Source organism: Schistocerca serialis, chromosome 4 (genome assembly GCF_023864345.2).
Source record: "Schistocerca serialis cubense isolate TAMUIC-IGC-003099 chromosome 4, iqSchSeri2.2, whole genome shotgun sequence".
NCBI classification, from domain to species: Eukaryota; Metazoa; Arthropoda; class Insecta; order Orthoptera; family Acrididae; genus Schistocerca; species Schistocerca serialis.
Window position 1 is genome coordinate 235,290,743 of NC_064641.1, and position 19,998 is coordinate 235,310,740.

The 19,998-nt window shown below is 43.5% G+C and overlaps 1 protein-coding gene across 1 annotated transcript in view; it reads left to right on the top strand.

Moving 5' to 3' along the window:
• The window catches only part of LOC126474373 (uncharacterized), a 308,480-nt gene that overhangs the window by 193,985 nt on the left and 94,497 nt on the right, over nt 1-19,998 (top strand). The window contains exon 4 of the mRNA XM_050101839.1: nt 5,301-5,399. Coding sequence (XP_049957796.1) covers nt 5,301-5,399 — 99 coding nt within the window. The remainder of the gene's footprint in view (nt 1-5,300; nt 5,400-19,998) is intronic.

The following is a 19,998-nucleotide window of genomic DNA, read 5'->3' on the forward strand; positions in this document are numbered from 1 at the left end:
TTCCACTTTTGAAAAGTGACTGAGCCACGTTCTTCAAAATCATCCAAGTTTCAACCAATTTACAGCGCGTTATCAACTTTTGAATAAAGTACTTGATTTCCTCATATATTTAGACGCCGCAGCATGACTCATTTTCGGGCCTTTGGGATGGCAGCAGAGAAACACAGCGTCAGAACGCGACGTCGAGCTGCACTAATGTCTCTTCTTGTGTCGCTCGGTCGAGAATTCAAAGTAAATTAATGCTTTACGGACATTCACGAAGGACAAAGGTTCCTTCTATTGGGCTGTGAAAGAACTAAGGCGATATCTTTTACCATCTATGTATAGTGTCAATCACGGTCTTACTTAAAAGACTGTATGTGTCTCATTTCTGCATGTCACAGTTTTCTCACAGCCGTCTTTTGAAACACTGGAGGTGCTTACGAATAACACTGTACTTCCTCTCTTAAAATCTGTATGCCCATGAAGGAATAACGAAACAATCAGACATAGAAGCTGTCGACGTAGATGCTCCATCCCCTCTCTAAGCTCTCCGACAAATGTGACAGTGGGAAGTGTTAAGTGACTCCACGAGCGTAGTACATTACTTCTAGTAGTACGAGACAGAAACACTTTTACCCTGTTTAAGGTAATCAGGATAGCCTATGATTTGGTGTCCTGTTTCAAGCTTAATCGTTGCGTGACTTCGTAGATGGAATATCAGATGAGTCTGATTCCTATGATGACCAGGATCAAATCCGCCGTAACATTCCTAGCATGATTGATGAACGACCTGGAGCAAAATCTAATCACAGGAATGACAGAAATGGAACTACCCTTGAAACTTCCTGGCAGATTAAAACTGAGTGCCCGACCGAGACTCGAACTCGGGACCTTTGCCTTTCGCGGTCAAGTGCTCAACCAACTGAGCTACCGAAGGACGACTCACGGCCGGTACTCACAGCTTTACTTCTGCCAGTACCTCGTCTCCTACCTTCCAAACTTTACAGAAGCTCTCCTGCGAACCTTGCAGAACTAGCACTCCTGCAAGAAAGGATACTGCGGAGGCATGGCTTAGCCACAGCCTGCGGGATGTTTCCAGAATGAGATTTTCACTCTGCAGCGGAGTGTGCGCTGATATGAAACTTCCTGGCAGATTAAAACTGAGTGCCCGACCGAGACTCGAACTCGGGACCGTTGCCTTTCGCGGGCAAGTGCTCTACCACTGAGCTACCGAAGCACGACTCACGGCTGGTACTCACAGCTTTACTTCTGCCAGTACCTCGTCTCCTACCTTCCAAACTTTACAGAAGCTCTCCTGCGAACCTTGCAGAACTAGCACTCCTGATAGAAAGGATATCGCGGAGACATGGCTTAGCCACAGCCTGGGGGATGTTTCCAGAATGAGATTTTCACTCTGCAGCGGAGTGTGAGCTGATATGAAACTTCCTGGCAGATTAAAACTGTGTGCCCGACCGAGACTCGAACTCGGGACCTTTGCCTTTCGCGGGTAAGTGCTCTACCAACTGAGCTACCGAAGCACGACCCACGGCCGGTACTCACAGCTTTACTTCTGCCAGTACCTCGTCTCCTACCTTCACTTGCCCGCGAAAGGCAAAGGTCCCGAGTTCGAGTCTCGGTCGGGCACACAGTTTTAATCTGCCAGGAAGTTTCATATCAGCGCACACTCCGCTGCAGAGTGAAAATCTCATTCTGGAAACTACCCTTGTTTGTAGAGATGAAGTAAAAACCATGTGGAGAATACTGAAAGAAAGGAAATAATTGCCTGCCAATCAAGAAATAAAAGAAAAAGCAGGAGCAAATTTTCTGATAGTTAGGACGAAGAGGCAACAGGAGGCAGTTCGCAGAAGGCGTGGTGATATGATCAAACTACCCGTGTTCCAGCCGTATTGTATATTTATGTGTCATCAATCTACAGTTGTAAATAAATGTATATGCAAGTCACAGATCGGTTCTCTGACCAATAATCGTGTCGCAGGTTGCGGATGCCATTACATGCCAGGATGGTCGTCCCAGGACGGCGTGCGCAGGATTTGGAATGGGTATTACCAGTTCCTCGGCAGTCGTGGAATCAGAAATGCTCCATTAGCAACGTAATTCTTCATTAGTGAGACTCCCGTACAGAGTGTAATGGCAGCAAATCGATGGCGTGCGATGACCCCCAGGCACACGACGGCGTGCTCGGCTCGTGGCAGGGTGAAGACGCAAAGGCGGCTGAAAGCTGCCTGAGCGAAGCAGTAGTGGGTGGTGGCCTTGGTGATGCAAGACTGACGTCAGGCGCCTGGCAGACTGCAGAACACCCGGCCATTGCAGAGGGCGATCGTCCACGCGTGAGACACGCTGACGTGCACGCACGGAACCCAGGACCTCTTGGTGGCGCCCAGTGACCGTATGGTGTCGCAAGCGTAGTCCCCTCTTGACAGCACCGGGTCTAGAGTCGACCTAGCGAGGTCTGGGAGCGGCTCGTAGACCAGTGGCTAGCAGATGATCGGCTAGATGACAGACTAAAGGCCGAAATACTAAATGTCTTTTTCCAAAGCTGTTTCACAGAGGAAGACTGCACTGTAGTTCCTTCTCTAGATTGTCGCACAGATGACAAAATGGTAGATATAGAAATAGACGACAGAGGGATAGAGAAACAATTAAAATCGCTTAAAAGAGGAAAGGCCGCTGGACCTGATGGGATACCAGTCCGATTTTACACAGAGTACGCGAAGGAACTTGCCCCTCTTCTTGCAGCGGTGTACCGCAGGTCTCTAGAAGAACGTAGCTTTCCAAAGGATTGGAAAAGAGCACAGGTCATCCCCATTTTCAAGAAGGGACGTCGATCAGATGTGCAGAACTATAGACCTATATCTCTAACGTCGATCAGTTGTAGAATTTTGGAACACGTATTACGTTCGAGTATAATGACTTTTCTGGAGCTTAGAAATCTACTCTGTAGGAATCAGCATGGGCTTCGAAAAAGACGATCCTGTGAAACCCAGCTCGCGCTATTCGTCCACGAGACTCAGAGGGCCATAGACCCGTGTTCCCAGGTAGATGCCGTGTTTCTTGACTTCCGCAAGGCGTTCGGTACAGTTCACCACAGTCTTTTAATGAACAAAGTAAGAGCATATGGACTATCAGACCAATTGTGTGATTGGATTGAAGAGTTCCTAGATATTAGAACGCAGCATGTCATTCTCAATGGAGAGAAGTCTTCCGAAGTAAGAGTGATTTCAGGCGTGCCGCAGGGGAGTGTAGTAGGACCGTTGCTATTCACAATATACATAAATGACCTTGTTGATGACATCGGAAGTTCACTGAGGCTTTTTGCGGATGATGCTGTGGTATATCGAGAGGTTGTAACAATGGAAAATTGTACTGAAATGCAGGAGGATCTGCAGCGAATTGACGCATGGTGTAGGGAATGACAATTGAATCTCAATGTAGAGAAGTGTAATGTGCTGCGAATACATAGAAAGAAAGATCCCTTATCATTTAGCTACAATATAGCAGGTCAGCAACTGGAAGCAGTTAATGCCATAAATTATCTGGGAGTACCCATTAGAAGTGATTTAAAATGGAATGATCATATAAAGTTGATCGTCGGTAAAGCAGATGCCAGACTGAGATTCATTGGAAGAATCCTAAGGAAATGCAATCCGAAAACAATGGAAGTAGGTTACACTACGCTTGTTCGCCCGGAGCTTGAATACTGCTCAGAATTTTCAGAATTAAGCTCTGAGCACTATGGGACTTAACATCTATGGTCATCAGTCCCCTAGAACGTAGAACTACTTAAACCTAACTAACCTAAGGACATCACACAACACCCAGTCATCACGAGGCAGAGAAAATCCCTGACCCCGCTGAATACTGCACAGCAGTGTGGGATCCGTACCAGATAGGGTTGATAGAAGAGATAGAGAAGATCCAACGGAGAGAAGCGCGCTTCGTTACAGGATCATTTAGTAATCGCGAAAGCGTTACGGAGATGATAGATAAACTCCAGTAGAAGACTCTGCAGGAGAGACGCTCAGCAGCTCGGTACGGGCTTTTGTTGAAGTTTCGAGAACATACCTTCAACGAGGAGTCAAGCAGTATATTGCTCCCTCCTACGTATATCTCGCGAAGAGACCATGAAGATAAAATCAGAGAGATTAGAACCCACACAGAGGCATACCGACAATCCTTCTTTCCACGAACAATACGAGACTGGAATATAAGGGAGAACCGATAGAGGTACTCAAGGTACCCTCCGCCACACACCGTCAGGTGGCTTGCGGAGTATGGATGTAGATGTAGAGATGTAGATGTAGACGTAGTCAAAGCTGGTTGGCCCACACGGGACGGACGGCTGGCGTGGAGTATGTCACGGCGTCGACTGCAGTAGCAGAAAAGATGCTGTTATTGCTCAACGAACCTTACACGAGTGGGTCATCACACCCCTAAATATCCGGACGAAAATTGAGACATCTAATAACACTGTTGTAGACCCATTGGTCTCGATTGTTTTGTGCGACGTAAGAGATGGAACGGTGGCTGAAAAAGATATGGTTGGGGCAGTAACTGACAGCGGAAACATAAGAGGGAGGAGAGCTTTGAGACACTCTATGGATAGAGTAGTGAGAAAGGTGGTAATAACCAATGAGATTAGGTGTAAGGAGCTGAAAAATTCTTTGCTACACTCCGCCGGAAAATAAGAGAGCCAACAAATATAAAGAGAGACAAGGCCATGTTGGCGACGAAATACTTCGAGTTTCATAACTGCCTCGCTGAAGATGATAGGCGGTGAGGGACAGCGTCACGAATGCCGACAGACTATGGCGGCACGAAGACTAACGAGAAGATGACGGTGATATGAAAGCTGCGAAAATATTAGGCACTGACTGTGGTGACACGAAAACTTTGGAGATTACAGGCGATGACGGCGACTGAACGAAGACAGAGACCCCGGCAGGCGAGGAACACTAATTTCAGCAACGGTAGCAGCAGCAGGCGATGATGAGGGAGACGACCCGGAGCATGCCAATAAGGACGCTATCGTTGGAGCTTATTCCGAGTAGTGAATGCAAATTGCATAGTAGCCGAGACCTTTTCTTTCCCAATAAGAGGAATTCCAACCCTCAGATGGTGAAAATAAAGAATCCGAGGTCTTGATTACCTGGGTATTAACTGTTACGTTTGATCAGTTATGAATCTCTGTTTTAAATAGTTTCTGGGTATGCCTTACATTGTATGCATGTATGTGTGTATACAGTACACCAGTATTAATTAGTGACTCAAAAAAATTAACACTTCTTCCTCATTTGCAGGTTTACGAGTCTATGACGCTTGTAGTTCAGAGCTCAGCTCCCAGATGGCATTCATGGCTGCAGCAGTGGACGCCGACTGTAAGGAGACATACTCTTTGGGTAAGGTCTTTGCTCACTCCATGAAATTCTGAAAACCATGCGCATACTGAACCCAAGAATTTCCTGCTCAGTTGAAAGATCCAACTTGACGTTTTTAATTAGTGAAGTACTATAAATGTGTTTGCGATGTGGGTGTCACACAGTTATTTGCAAAGATATCGTTCGAGGTTGCGAAGTCGCACCAATATTTATTACTTTAGCTTGGAGTACACCATAATGTTTAGTAGACATGTAATCATTTTGTTTATTTATTGCATTGGTTTTGAAGAGGATGTAATCAAAAATTTGCAGTATGATGCGAACTGAATTAATATCATTTTTAAGGGTAAATTAGCCGCAGTCATTTCATTTCCCGAAGTTAACAATGGTAGTTATAACAGATGAACATCGTCTACAATTTAAGTATACATATCTTCTCGAAAAATGTGTTCTTACCAAAGTTTCCAAACGTGAGTCAAAACTTTTCCTATTTACTGATGTAAAGGTTATCTGAAAGGTTAGTTATCGCTGGTGCAGTAAACATCTGATACCATCCGGACGCGAGTACACAAACACTGCATGCACATAGAACACCACTGAAACGTAGGTCACAACACTACGAAAAAGGAAGTGCAAACCTAAATAGATTTTCGCTGATTTGCCAAAGTTAATATTTTGTTAGGTCCCCAGTACAATTTTTTCCAGTACAGTTGTTGTTGTTGTGGTCTTCAGTCCTGAGACTGGTTTGATGCAGCTCTCCATGCTACTCTATCCTGTGCAAGCTTCTTCATCTCCCAGTACCTACTGCAACCTACATCCTTCTGAATTTGCTTAGTGTATTGATCTCTTGGTCTCCCTCTACGATTTTTACCCTCCACGCTGCCCTCCAATGCTAAATTTGTGATCCCTTGATGCCTCAAAACATGTCCTACCAACCGATCCCTTCTTCTAGTCAAGTTGTGCCACAAACTTCTCTTCTCCCCAATCCTATTCAATACCTCCTCATTAGTTACGTGATCTACCCACCTTATCTTCAGCATTCTTCTGTAGCACCACATTTCGAAAGCTTCTATTCTCTTCTTGTCCAAACTGGTTATCGTCCATGTTTCACTTCCATACATGGCTACACTCCATACAAATACTTTCAGAAACGACTTCCTGACACTTAAATCTATACTCGATGTTAACAAATTTCTCTTCTTCAGAAACCATTTCCTTGCCATTGCCAGTCTACATTTTATATCCTCTCTACTTCGACCATCATCAGTTATTTTACTCCCTAAATAGCAAAACTCCTTTACTACTTTAAGTGTCTCATTTCCTAATCTAATCCCCTCAGCATCACCCGATTTAATTTGACTACATTCCATTATCCTCGTTTTGCTTTTGTTGATGTTCATCTTATACCCTCCTTTCAAGACACTGTCCATTCCGTTCAACTGCTCTTCCAAGTCCTTTGCTGTCTCTGACAGAATTACAATGTCATCGGCGAACCTCAAAGTTTTTACTTCTTCTCCATGAATTTTAATACCTACTCCGAATTTTTCTTTTGTTTCCTTTACTGCTTGCTCAATATACAGATTGAATAACATCGGGGAGAGGCTACAACCCTGTCTCACTCCTTTCCCAACCACTGCTTCCCTTTCATGTCCCTCGACTCTTATAACTGCCATCTGGTTTCTGTACAAATTGTAAATAGCCTTTCGCTCCCTGTATTTTACCCCTGCTACCTTCAGAATTTGAAAGAGAGTATTCCAGTTAACGTTGTCAAAAGCTTTCTCTAAGTCTACAAATGCTAGAAACGTAGGTTTGCCTTTTCTTAATCTTTCTTCTAAGATAAGTCGTAAGGTTAGTATTGCCTCACGTGTTCCAACATTTCTACGGAATCCAAACTGATCTTCCCCGAGGTCGGCTTCTACCAGTTTTTCCATTCGTCTGTAAAGAATTCGCGTTAGTATTTTGCAGCTGTGACTTATTAAACTGATAGTTCGGTAATTTTCACATCTGTCAACACCTGCTTTCTTTGGGATTGGAATTATTATATTCTTCTTGAAGTCTGTGGGTATTTCGCCTGTCTCATACATCTTGCTCACCAGATAGTATAGTTTTGTCATGACTGACTCTCCCAAGGCCATCAGTAGTTCTAATGGAATGTTGTCTACTCCCGGGGCCTTGTTTCGACTCAGGTCTTTCAGTGCTCTGTCAAACTCTTCACGCAGTATCTTATCTCCCACTTCATCTTCATCTACATCCTCTTCCATTTCCATAATATTGTCCTCAAGTACATCGCCCTTGTATAAACCCTCTATATACTCCTTCCACCTTTCTGCCTTCCCTTCTTTGCTTAGAACTGGGTTGCCATCTGAGCTCTTGATATTCATACAAGTGGTTCTCTTATCTCCAAAGGTCTCTTTAATTTTCCTGTAGGCAGTATCTATCTTACCCCTAGTGAAACAAGCCTCTACATCCTTACATTTGTCCTCTAGCCATCCCTGCTTAGCCATTTTGCACTTCCTGTCGATCTCATTTTTGAGACGTTTGTATTTCTTTTTGCCTGCTTCATTTACTGCATTTTTATATTTTCTCCTTTCATCAATTAAATTCAATATTTCTTCTGTTACCCAAGGATTTCTATTAGCCCTCGTCTTTTTACCTACTTGATCCTCTGCTGCCTTCACTACTTCATCCCTCAGAGCTACCCATTCTTCTTCTACTGTATTTCTTTCCCCCATTCCTGTCAATTGTTCCCTTATGCTCTCCCTGAAACTCTGTACAACCTCTGGTTCTTTCAGTTTATCCAGGTCCCATCTCCTTAAATTCCCGCCTTTTTGCAGTTTCTTCAGTTTCAATCTGCAGTTCATAACCAATAGATTGTGGTCAGAATCCACATCTGCCCCTGGAAATGTCTTACAATTTAAAACCTGGTTCCTAAATCTCTGCCTTACCATTATGTAATCTATCTGATACCTTTTAGTATCTCCAGGATTCTTCCAGGTATACAACCTTCTTTCATGATTCTTGAACCAAGTGTTAGCTATGATTAAGTTATGCTCTGTGCAAAATTCTACAAGGCGGCTTCCTCTTTCATTTCTTACCCCCAATCCATATTCACCTACTATGTTTCCTTCTCTCCCTTTTCCTACTGACGAATTCCAGTCACCCATGACTATTAAATTTTCGTCTCCCTTCACTACCTGAATAATTTCTTTTATCTCGTCATACATTTCATCAATTTCTTCATCATCTGCAGAGCTAGTTGGCATATAAACTTGTACTACTGTAGTAGGCATGGGCTTTGTGTCTATCTTGGCCACAATAATGCGTTCACTATGCTGTTTGTAGTAGCTTACCAGCACTCCTATTTTTTTTATTTATTATTAAACCTACTCCTGCATTACCCCTATTTGATTTTGTATTTATAACTCTGTAATCACCCGACCAAAAGTCTTGTTCCTCCTGCCACCGAACTTCACTAATTCCCACTATATCTAACTTTAACCTATCCATTTCCCTTTTTAAATTTTCTAACCTACCTGCCCGATTAAGGGATCTGACATTCCACGCTCCGATCCGTAGAATGCCAGTTTTATTTCTCCTGATAACGACGTCCTCTTGAGTAGTCCCCGTCCGGAGATCCGAATGGGGGACTATTTTACCTCCGGAATATTTTACCCAAGAGGACGCCATCATCATTTAATCATACAGTAAAGCTGCATGTCTTCGGGAAAAATTATGGCTGTAGTTTCCCCTTGCTTTCAGCCGTTCGCAGTACCAGCACAGCAAGGCCGTTTTGGTTAATGTTACAAGGCCAGATCAGTCCATAATCCAGACTGTTGCCCCTGCAACTACTGAAAAGGCTGCTGCCCCTCTTCAGGAACCACATGTTTGTCTGGCCTCTCAACAGATACCCCTCCGTTGTGGTTGCACCTACGGTACGGCCATCTGTATCGCTGAGGCACGCAAGCCTCCCCACCAACGGCAACGTCCATGGTTCAAGGGGGGGGGGGGGGGTACAGTTAGCCGAAACTAATGTGTTCGCACATTCACACATGCCGTGAAACAACATGCTTCATCAATGACTGCTTATAATGTCTTATAATACTTAGTCCTATGCTCATCAACATTGTTTATTGAGTATGTGTTTTAGATGATCAGAATTTCAGCATTCGTTAAGAAAATGTTATTTCAGATCTTCGAAACTGCTAGCTGTACCTTTCTGCAAGAATGGAAGTAAATTCAAAAAAACACATATGAGGAACAAAGGTTGGATTAAACCGTATTTTTAAAGACGATAATTTACTCTCTTTACTTTATTATGCATTATGAAACGCTTAAGATCAGCCAATAACATGTTTTAACACATCCATTCGACCCTGACGTAGAGCTGGCGAACACTACATTTTACAAAAAGGAAGGACGGGAGATAAGCGATTAATTTTTCGTCGACACAGAGGCAATTGTAGAAGGGGCACTAATGGAACTTCACAAGGATGGGACTGGAAATCGATCGTGGACTAGATGAAGCTACTAGTACAGCATTCAAGAAGAATGAATTAAAGAAATCGTGAGACAGCCTAAATTAGGAGGTACAGGCCGTTATATGAAACACACTCTCCCGGATAGTATCTGAACCAGTGCCTCATTGTCCTAAGCCTGTATTGCACTATAGAACATCTATGACTGTAAATTTACAAAAGGTAGGACCATGCTCAAAATTACGTCAAGTATTCCATAAAATTACCCCATTACAGTGTCAAAGATATTATAAACTGCCTTTTACAGAAGTTTATTAACACAGATTTATAGTGCGATGTGGGCATTAGTCTATATCTGGAATTACTGCGTATTATATGATCCGTAACAGCATTACCACAGAGGATGGGCAAGTAACGAAATCAATATATATAAAAACGGATGTACAAGGTAGGACAAATATATGGAAACGCAGCGAGAAATGCTTATTCAGACATAAATGCAGATGTTAGTCAAGCCTGCAGGCTGCGCTGTTATAGGTGTACACGAACAGCACCTGTACAAAGCCCTCGATACGTTGCAAGTGTCAGTCGTGAGAACAGTGTTGTCTGTAGTTACAGGGCAACAGTTAATGAACTATTAGAAATAAAATCGTCATAACTTCTCAACGGTTTGCGCTAGGACGTTCAAACTGCACGGTTGGCCACGGGGCATGATGGGAATAAGTATGCGAAAGCGCACGCGCCTTATTGTTGTTGCCTATTTGCAAGTGAAAACACGATGGTACAGCGCGCCTGAGCGTATAGCGCTTGTGAACGCCTACTAAGCGAGCAATATTATCCCAGCGACTCAAAGAAAGTTTGCGACCAGGTTCAAGCTGAAGATAACCTGTCCAAGTGTGCTAACGATCAAGAATTTGATGCGCAAGAGTGAGAGAGCGGGTAGTGTTCGTGATGACAGTGTTGGTCATGTCTGTCATCCAAAAAGGGTGCAAACGCCTGAAAACCTCGAGAAGACCCGCGCTGTACATCACACTAGCCCCAGGAAATTGATCAGACGAGCTGCACAACAGGTAGGAATCAACCGGGAGACATTGCGACAAATTGTTGTTCAAGACCTGCATTTCTTCCCATACAAAATTCAAACCCATCAGCCATTAAGCCCCAGGGCCATGGATAGAATAGCGGTTGCTTTTCACCAAGCCGGCCGCTGTGACCGAGCGGTTCTAGGCGCTTCAGTCTGGAACCGCGCGACCTTTACGGTCGCAGGTTCGAATCCTGCCTCGGGCATGGATGTGTGTGATGTCCTTAGGTTAGTTAGGTTTAAGTAGTTCTAAGTACCAGGGGACTGATGACCTCAGATGTTAAGTCCCATAGTACTCAAAGCCATTTTTGAGCTTTTCACCAACAACTGTTGTCCAAAGAACTGACGAACAGATCTTTGATGTGATTATGGTTTGGTTTAGCGAAGAGCCTTCTTTTCATTTGGAAGGGTTCCTCAATAAGCAAAATTGGCGCATTTGCGGGACTGAGAATCCGCATTTGGCAATCGACAAGTCTCTTCACCCTCAATGGGTAACTGTGGTGTGTAATGTCCAGTCATTGAATAATCGGTGTGATATTCCTTGCTGGTAAGGTGACTACCAAACGGTTCGTGAAGGTTTGGGAAGATGATTTCATGCCCATTATCCAAAGTGACCCTGCTTTCAACAAGATGTGGTTCATGCAAGACGGAGCTCGACCCCATCGAAGCAGGGGAGTGTTTGATGTCCTGGAGAAGAGCTTTGGAGACCACATTCTGGCTCTGGGGTACCCGTAGGCCACTGGCATGGGCCTCGATTGGCCGCCATATTCTCCGGATCTGAACACATGCGACTCCTTTTTGGGGGTTATATTAAAGACAAGGTGTACAGCAATAACCCCAAAACTATTGCTAAGCTGGAAACAGCCATTCAGGAGGTCATCGACAGCATCGATGTTTCGGTTCTTCAGCGGGCCTTGCGGAATTTCGCTATTCGTCTGCGCCACATCATCGCCAGTGACGGCAGGCATATCGAACATGTCAGAACCTAAATCCGAATATTGTAGTGATGCTTACACGTTTAATAAAATATGTGCATGCCGCAGTTTATAACTAGTTTACGATTTCTTTTCATATAGTCCAGTACTTGTAACCCTTTATTAGTGCATTGTGTCGGAGATAAGTGAGTTCGAACGTGGGCAGAACGTTGGTTCTCGTATGGTGACGCTTCCGTAACTATGGTAACCGAAGAGTTTGGTGTTTCAGGATGCACCATATCGAATATTTACACACTGAACATGTACACCGCATACAAGGAAAGTGGGGAAACAGTATCCGCTAAGTCACAATGGAAGGAATATGTTATGGTGCCAGACGATCATCGTATACGTGACGCAATTTAAGAGGATGAAACTGCAGAAGTTACTGCATTACTGACTATCGCACTAGCGAGCCCTAACAGCATCAAAACAGTACTAATGAAGCCCCATAAGCAGGACTAGAAGGGCGAGATGGAATTCCAAAACCACTCGTCAGTGACGCACTTGCCTGTCAGAGGAAAACTTGATGACGAAGCCATAATACCTGGCGCAGTAGAAGAAACTCATTCCGTCGGGTGGGTGCTGTTTCACACTGTTTCCAACTTCTGGTCGAATTTACGTCCCAAGAATGAAACATGGTGGGGATTCGGTGATGATTTGGGCAGTCATATCATAATATTTGGTCCCCTTGGGTACGCCTCAAGGTCGCATTACTGCGAAGGATATGTGACCATTTTGGTTTAACAGGTCCACCCCATGATACAGTGTTGTCCCCCAAGGACGATACTACGTTCGAACACGACAGGGCTCCTGTCCACACGCTTCGCACCATCCAGGACTGGTTTTGTGAACACGACGATAAAGTGTCGCATCTTCCCTGGCCTCCACTGTTTCAGATCTCAGCGTTACTGGTCTACTTCGGAAAGAACGGTGCATGATCGCTATCCATGTCTGTAATTGTTGAGTATTTTGCAGGGGTATGGTATAAGCTTCCCCTCATGTTTTTATCCATTCTGAGACGATTGGAGGCTCTTTTGAATGCCAACGGCTTTCCTACACAGTATCATGCATGATAATGTGTTGTGTTTTTGGTGTTTCCATATATTCGTCCACCTACTGTATGTGTTTATCTATATATGTTCCACATCTCTTTCTAAATCACTGTATCGATTTCAATCAAATACGGTACACATCCTACTTATTGTCTGTAACGAATTACCGAGGGGCTAGATGGAATAGGGGTGCGGGTGAAAAAGTATTGGTGATGCCCCACATCTAGACTATACATCACAGCTGGTGTGTTGTATGGAGTAGCATAGCAATGCATTGTAGGGGGTATACGTACATATGGGCACGATGAGAAGAAACAGGGGGGGGGGGGGGGCGGGAGAAGGAGATGGGTAGTCAGAGGAGGAAATATGAGATAGACAAAGAAACGGAGGAGGAGGCGATAGGCAGATAGACGTGGGAGTACGAGAACGGCAGAGAGACAGGAGGAGCAGGAGATGGATAGAAAGAGAGGGAGAGGAGGAGATGGACAAACTGGGGAGGAGGTGAATAGAGGGGAGGGATTAGGTGGACAGAAGGGAGGGGAAGGGGGAGATGGCTAGACAGAGGTGGAGGAGGCTGTGGAAAGAGAGTACTGGACAGAGAGGGGAGGAGTATAGGAGTATGTGGACAAAAGGAGCGAGGGGGAGCAGATGGACAAAGAGAATGATGAGGAAGATGTGGACAAAGAGTGGGGACAAGAGGAGATGGACAGATAGGAGAAAGCAGTACATGGACTGAGAGAGGGGCGAGGAGGAGATGGACAATGAGATGGCAGAGGAGAACGACAGCTAGTGGGGGAGGAGGAAATGGAGAGGTTGGGAGGAGGGGATGGACACAGAAAGATGGGAGGGAGGATTTGGACAGGGGGAAGAGAAAATCGTGAGTGGAGAGGAGAGGAGAGGAGAGGAGGAGGATATGTAAAGAGAGAAGAAGGAGCTACACAGAGAGAGTGGGAAGGAGGAGGCAGGTGCAATATATGTGGGCGAAGTCATGGCTAAAAGGCTAGTTTAAATTCTAATTCCTTGTTTTCCTTTATTTGTGGATTGCAGCCTGCAAAAAAAAGGGAACATCAAACTAATCGCAAAGCTCGAAGTACCCTCGAGCTCTCTTTAGTCTTAACTTCCATGTTACACTGATAGCAACGATGCACACTGTCTGGTATCTCACAGTCTGTTCAAATCTCTTAACCACCAGTTTGGAAACTGCTATCATTACCAGCATTAAAAAGGATATAACAACCAGTCTTAGTAAAAAAATTATGTGTTTTTACCGACATTTTGTAATCCAAATTTGTCTTCAGCTATATTTTTAAATAAACGTAAAGTAGATGGATGTGGACTTTACATTATAATTTTAACTGAAATGTCGTCTCGTTCCATTCACGGATGATATCTGAAAAAACCAAAAATAGGAGCCTTGGAAGTTTACAAGAGATTTCGCAAAATAATCCCAACATCTTGTTTCTTCGGTCACCCATCTGTTCAGATTTTCCTGTCTGTTCTCGAGAACAAATTTGACACCATCTATATGTTACTGTTGGCGGCTCTTCTTGGAGCAACCTGACGGGTGTCATGCTCTCCAATTTTTACCGCAGAACAGATCACTCAGTCCTTTATAAGCAAACTAAGTCGTATGTACCAACCAACTCCTAAAGTTACGTTTCCCGATTGTACCTGTATGGTTATTCAGTTTCATTACCTAGCGCTTTGTTACTCTTGACAGTTATCTCACTTCCTTCACCTATTGTTCACTGATTCAGTAGTTAATGATTCAATCATTTCTCCAATGAAGTGGAACCTTAGCACATTGTCTGTTTCTCTGCAGAGTGTGAGTGTTGCTCATGACAGTTGTAAATAAGTAACAGGACAAAACAGTTGCCGGCATATTGCCCGCACCTTTCAAACAACACCCAGAGTTTTATGCCCTCATCCAACGAGAGGGTCACTGTCAACAGAAGTCACTGTTCCTTAAGACAGTGGTGAGCAATTTGGAATTTAATCGGGAGGACCGAAGTACAGTTCGGTGTTCATGAAGTTTATGTTAGCACATTTCTTTCCTTTTCCGTCCAGATACTGGAAGCGAAAGTTTATAAGCCACTTGGATACAACCAGTAACTTCTGGGTCGAGCGCCATTGTACCATCGTGCGTTAGTTACTTTTACTAATTGCTGAAGCGGTTGTAGTTTTGTATCGTAACACTTCTCGGCAGATAACATGCGTAAACGATCACCTAAAAAACAAATATCGATTGGTGTCGAGCGAGCATGGCGTACTTGCCCTTCTGCATTATTTCCACGGCTGCCAGTGAGCAGGAAGACAGCGTGACAAAACAAGAAAACTTCAGTTTTCAGAAAAATCACTTTGCATTCTTAATCACGACCTTCGGAACGTCGCAACTCCCATACGGTCTAGGAGAGGTCAAAGTTGAAGACGCAAGTCACCTGCCGGAGACAAATGGCTATATAGGAAGATTCAAAATGCCACAATATTTTATGGCCTGTACAGGCTTTTAAGAAAGAGAAACTTTTTCACCAAAGGATAATCTTTTGTAAGAAAGAAGCCCGAAAACTAGTTAATGTGTGAAATGTTGAGGGACTGTCACAAGTGGCAAAGGAAGATCTGCGACAAGCATTTGAAACAGTTGTTCATTTGGTTGTTTTAGCCACGCAATTGTAAATAATGTTCAGTGACACATGGTGTCAGTTTCAGTATTCCATTGTTATTACAGATACGTTTGTTATCGCGTTAGCAAACAATGTAACCTACCAAAATTTATGTCAGTTGCAACAGAGTTAATAATTGGAGCGCCGAGCCGGATTAGCCGAGCTGTCTGGGGCGCTGCAGTCATGGACTGTGCGGCTGGTCCCGGCGGAGGTTCGAGTCCTCCCTCGGGCATGTGTGTGTGTGTGTGTGTGTGTGTGTGTGTGTGTGTGTGTGTGTGTGTGTGTGTGTCCTTAGGATAATTTAGGTTAAGTAATCTGTAAGCTTAGGGACTGATGACCTTAGCAGTTAAGTCCCATAACATAAAAAAAAAAAAAAAATTAAATAAAAAAAAATAAAAAAAATTGGAGCGTTCAACAACGCTTCTGAGATCATTTTATCAGAACAAGTACCAAATCACTTAAATACGTCTTTCGGTAATTATTACATTAACAAAGGTTTGAGAAGAAGAGCTGGCCGGAGTGGCCGAGAGGTTCTAGGCGCTTCAGTCTGGAACCGCGCGACCGCAACGGTCGCAGGTTCGAATCCTGCCCCGGGCATGGATGTGTGTGATGTCCTTAGGTTAGTTAGGTATAAGTAGTTGTAAGTTCTAGGGGACTGATGACCTCAGAAGTTAAGTCCCATAGTGCTCAGAGCCATTTGAACCATTTGAGAAGTAGAGTCCTTGATTCTACAACCCCCGGAACTACACCAGTTAAACTGATCTTCATGGTATGTCGTGTAGATTTGAAGGTATTTTTCGAGAACGTCTACTCTTCGTGAGGAGTTTGGAAGGACACAAATAACAGAGTCTGAATATTTCCTTAAATGAATGGGTTTATGTATTATATTTGTTTTCTGTTGTCCAGGACTGTAAATGTTTATTATCTTATGACGTGTTGGACGTGTACAGAAAAGATTATTCACATACATTCTACCTACCATATTACGCAATATTATTTGTTTCTTCTTCTCTCATTTTACCTTAGATCTACAGACTTGCATTTTGCGCTTCTGTGTGCGTCGCTCCACTGTTGATGCATTCATCGTCGCTTGTTGTTGACAGGAATCAGGAAGTTTAGCATTCGAGCGTGAGGTGTTTCTCCTAAAGACAGGCTTTTTGAGAAATTTGTTTCTAAAACGGAGATTTGGGAAAAACTACACAGTTAACCTTGGGATAAAGAAAAATAAAGAAAAATTGCCGGTTGAAAACTGCACATTTCATTGATGAAGTTTCTGTTGTAATTTCAGGATGTGTAGTATCTGTGATACCAGCACTAATTCGCATTCCTGATGGACACACGAAGTTGCATGGGTGTCTCTCTATAGCTCTCTCGCCAAAGTATCGTGCGTGATTGTGTTTGTCAAGAAATCCTCAGCATGGCCATAAAAGCGGTTAGGTATCCAGTGTAGGTCGCTTTTTGTCAGGAACCATTATTGCGACGCTACAAACAGTCGGGGTGCTTTCGTCTAGGCCGAACATACAGTATAGCAAGCACAGCAGACAAAAAGTTAGCCGACCTCAGGAGATGTCAGGCTAAAACAGTGTAACACCGCTCCACGGTCTTGACAATCCCCAATTCGGCACGGAAGACACTCCACAGGTCTCTTTATGTGGGTCACATCCACTTAAAGTCTCCGGTTGCTGATTAGATCCGCTTAGAGCTTCCCTAATGCGGGGCTGTTGGTCTAGCACTCGGGCACTGAAAGTGTTGAAACAGACATTATAGATCATATTGGTAATTTGAATGAGTGGGCCAAATTCGTTGTAGAGAAAACACCCCTAAAACATCCCAGAACCGCCTCCAGCCTGAACTAAGCACTCCACACTCTGCGGGATGATCATCTCATTCGGCCATTGGCGCACTGGACTCCTTACATCATATGTAAAGGAACGAGACTGCGACTCACCGGCAAGAGTTCGACAGGGTGTCCCACCGCGAACTGTGTCTGAAGACCCACTCATACAGAGTGTATGTGAGTGGCACGAAGACTTTTCCAACTACCGTATTTTACGGACTATAAGACGCTACGGACAATGAGACGCACTTAGTTTTTAAGCATTTTTTAAAAAATAACATTTTTACCATTTTATTATTAGATTGCTAAGCCAAACTGAAAAAAATTCTTAGTTTATAAAACCGAACTGACCTTTAAACCCCTGAAAATCATCCTCTGAACTTTCTTCTTCGTCTTCGTAGTCATCGTTGTCCTCTTCAAATATAAAATGGTCTTCACAGCCATCGAGAGCGTTACTTGTGCTACACTTCTGGAAAGCTTTAACAGTAATGTCTTCTGTTACACTAGACCAAGACAGTGTTATTCACTGACACACGTGTTTGATTTTAGGTCGTTTTAGAACTCCCTTCGACGTGAATTAATGTTAGATTTCATCCATCATCCGTTAGTTCCATTCCTTTCTCAAATAAACTTTGAATGGTTATTTATCGAGACATCAAGAGTTTGCAGTTGCGAAGTAAGTCCTCCCGGAATAACAGCAAGTTCCGTTGTTTTCCTGTCTCAATTTCTCTATCAAGGAATTTTTCAAATAACTACTAAACTGATCTAGCACAAGAAGAGAATTCTTCTTCGGTAAAGCACCATTCCGTCTCTCCCACACTCTACAGTATTAATCCATAATTTCATACCAGCCTTGTCCACCCAACCCTTGTCATGTACGTGAACAACAACGTTTGTCGTTATTTCAGAAGATTTTGGCATTGTTTTGTGCTTGAAAATGACCATTGGATTAAGTTTAGTGACGTTTTCTGAAATATTTTGGTTTTGGTTCGCATGCTAAGTCTATGACGCTTCATAAACCTGTAGCACCAACCAACTCTACCCTTAAAGTCTGTCAGGTCCCACTGTAGCGCTAGCTTACGAGCATGTATGTGAATCATTTTTGTATTAATTCCAGTGCCATTTTGCAGGTCTCCTTGAATCCATTTCATTACGTCATCTTCTAGTTTTGGTCCTTTTGCACTCAGTGCTCTATTCGCGTATTTAGTCTTCCTGATAATCTCTTTTTTGTTTTTTTTTGGTGGCCGAAATGTAGCTCAGCTGCTCTGTTTCCATGTTTTTCTGCATATACTGTTACTTTCGATTTATAGTCCACATCATATATATATATATATATATATATATATATATATATATATATATATTTTCCATTACGAAACTAGCTACTAACGAAAGTATTGTACTGTTACAGATAACACGAATCACTTTCAATTCAAGTTCGCTGGCACCGTAGACTGCAATGACACATCATAGGCTAGACAGTGTTGTGGGCTTGTGATGGGATGGGAGGGAGACAGTATTAGCAAGCTTGTGAATCCCGGAACTCATGTTCGTCGACTGGTGCTCTGTTGCTGCCAGTTGAAATCAATGTTGCAGATAGAGATACTTTTCCAGCGGCCCCGAATATATGGCCATTTTTAAGACTGGCGGGAATTTTAAATCAAACACCTGCCATTTATATATTAATTTCGAGCATAATACGCATCTGAACTTTGGAGGTAATTTTTCAAGAAAAAAGTGCGATTTGCAGTCCTTAAATTACGGTAACAACAACCATTGCATTGTCGTCGACCGTTCATCAGAAAAAAGGTGGTAGCGGCGCTCTCGCTCTTTATACACCACACGTAAACGATCTGACAGGGAGGAGGTAGCATGTGCGGCCCTTTGTTAATGACACTGCAGGGTACGCTAAAGTGACGTCATTGAGTGACTTGAGGAGGATACGGAATGATTTAGACAGAATTTCTATTTGCTATGATGGATGGTAGCTTGCTCTAACAGCAGAAAACTGTAAGATAATGCAGATGAGGGGGGAAAACAATCCTTTAATGGTCGAGTACCTTGTTAAGGTGTGCTGCTTGACAGAGTCATCTCGACGAAATATCTAGAGTACCGTTGAGAAGCGACATAAAATGGAAGGAGCGCACAAGAACGGTAGCAGGGAATGCGAATGGTCGATTTCGGCTTTTTGAGAGAATACTAGGAAAGTATAGCTAATCTATAAAGGAGAGCGCACAAAGAGCATTTTTGCGACCATTCTTGAGCACTTCTCGATTGTTTTGGGCGCCCATCAGATCAGATCAAAGGAAGACATCGAAGCAGCTCAGAGGCGTGCTACTAGATACCATGAGCACGCGAGTATTACGGAAATACTTCATAACTCTGATACGAATCCCTGGAGAGATGACGACATTTTCGAGAAACCAAGAAGACAAGAGGAGAGAAATTAGGGCTCATACAGAGACATACACTGAAACATGGCAAAGACCTGCTATCTCACTGACCACACACATTTCCTACTGCTTAATTTGAGTAATC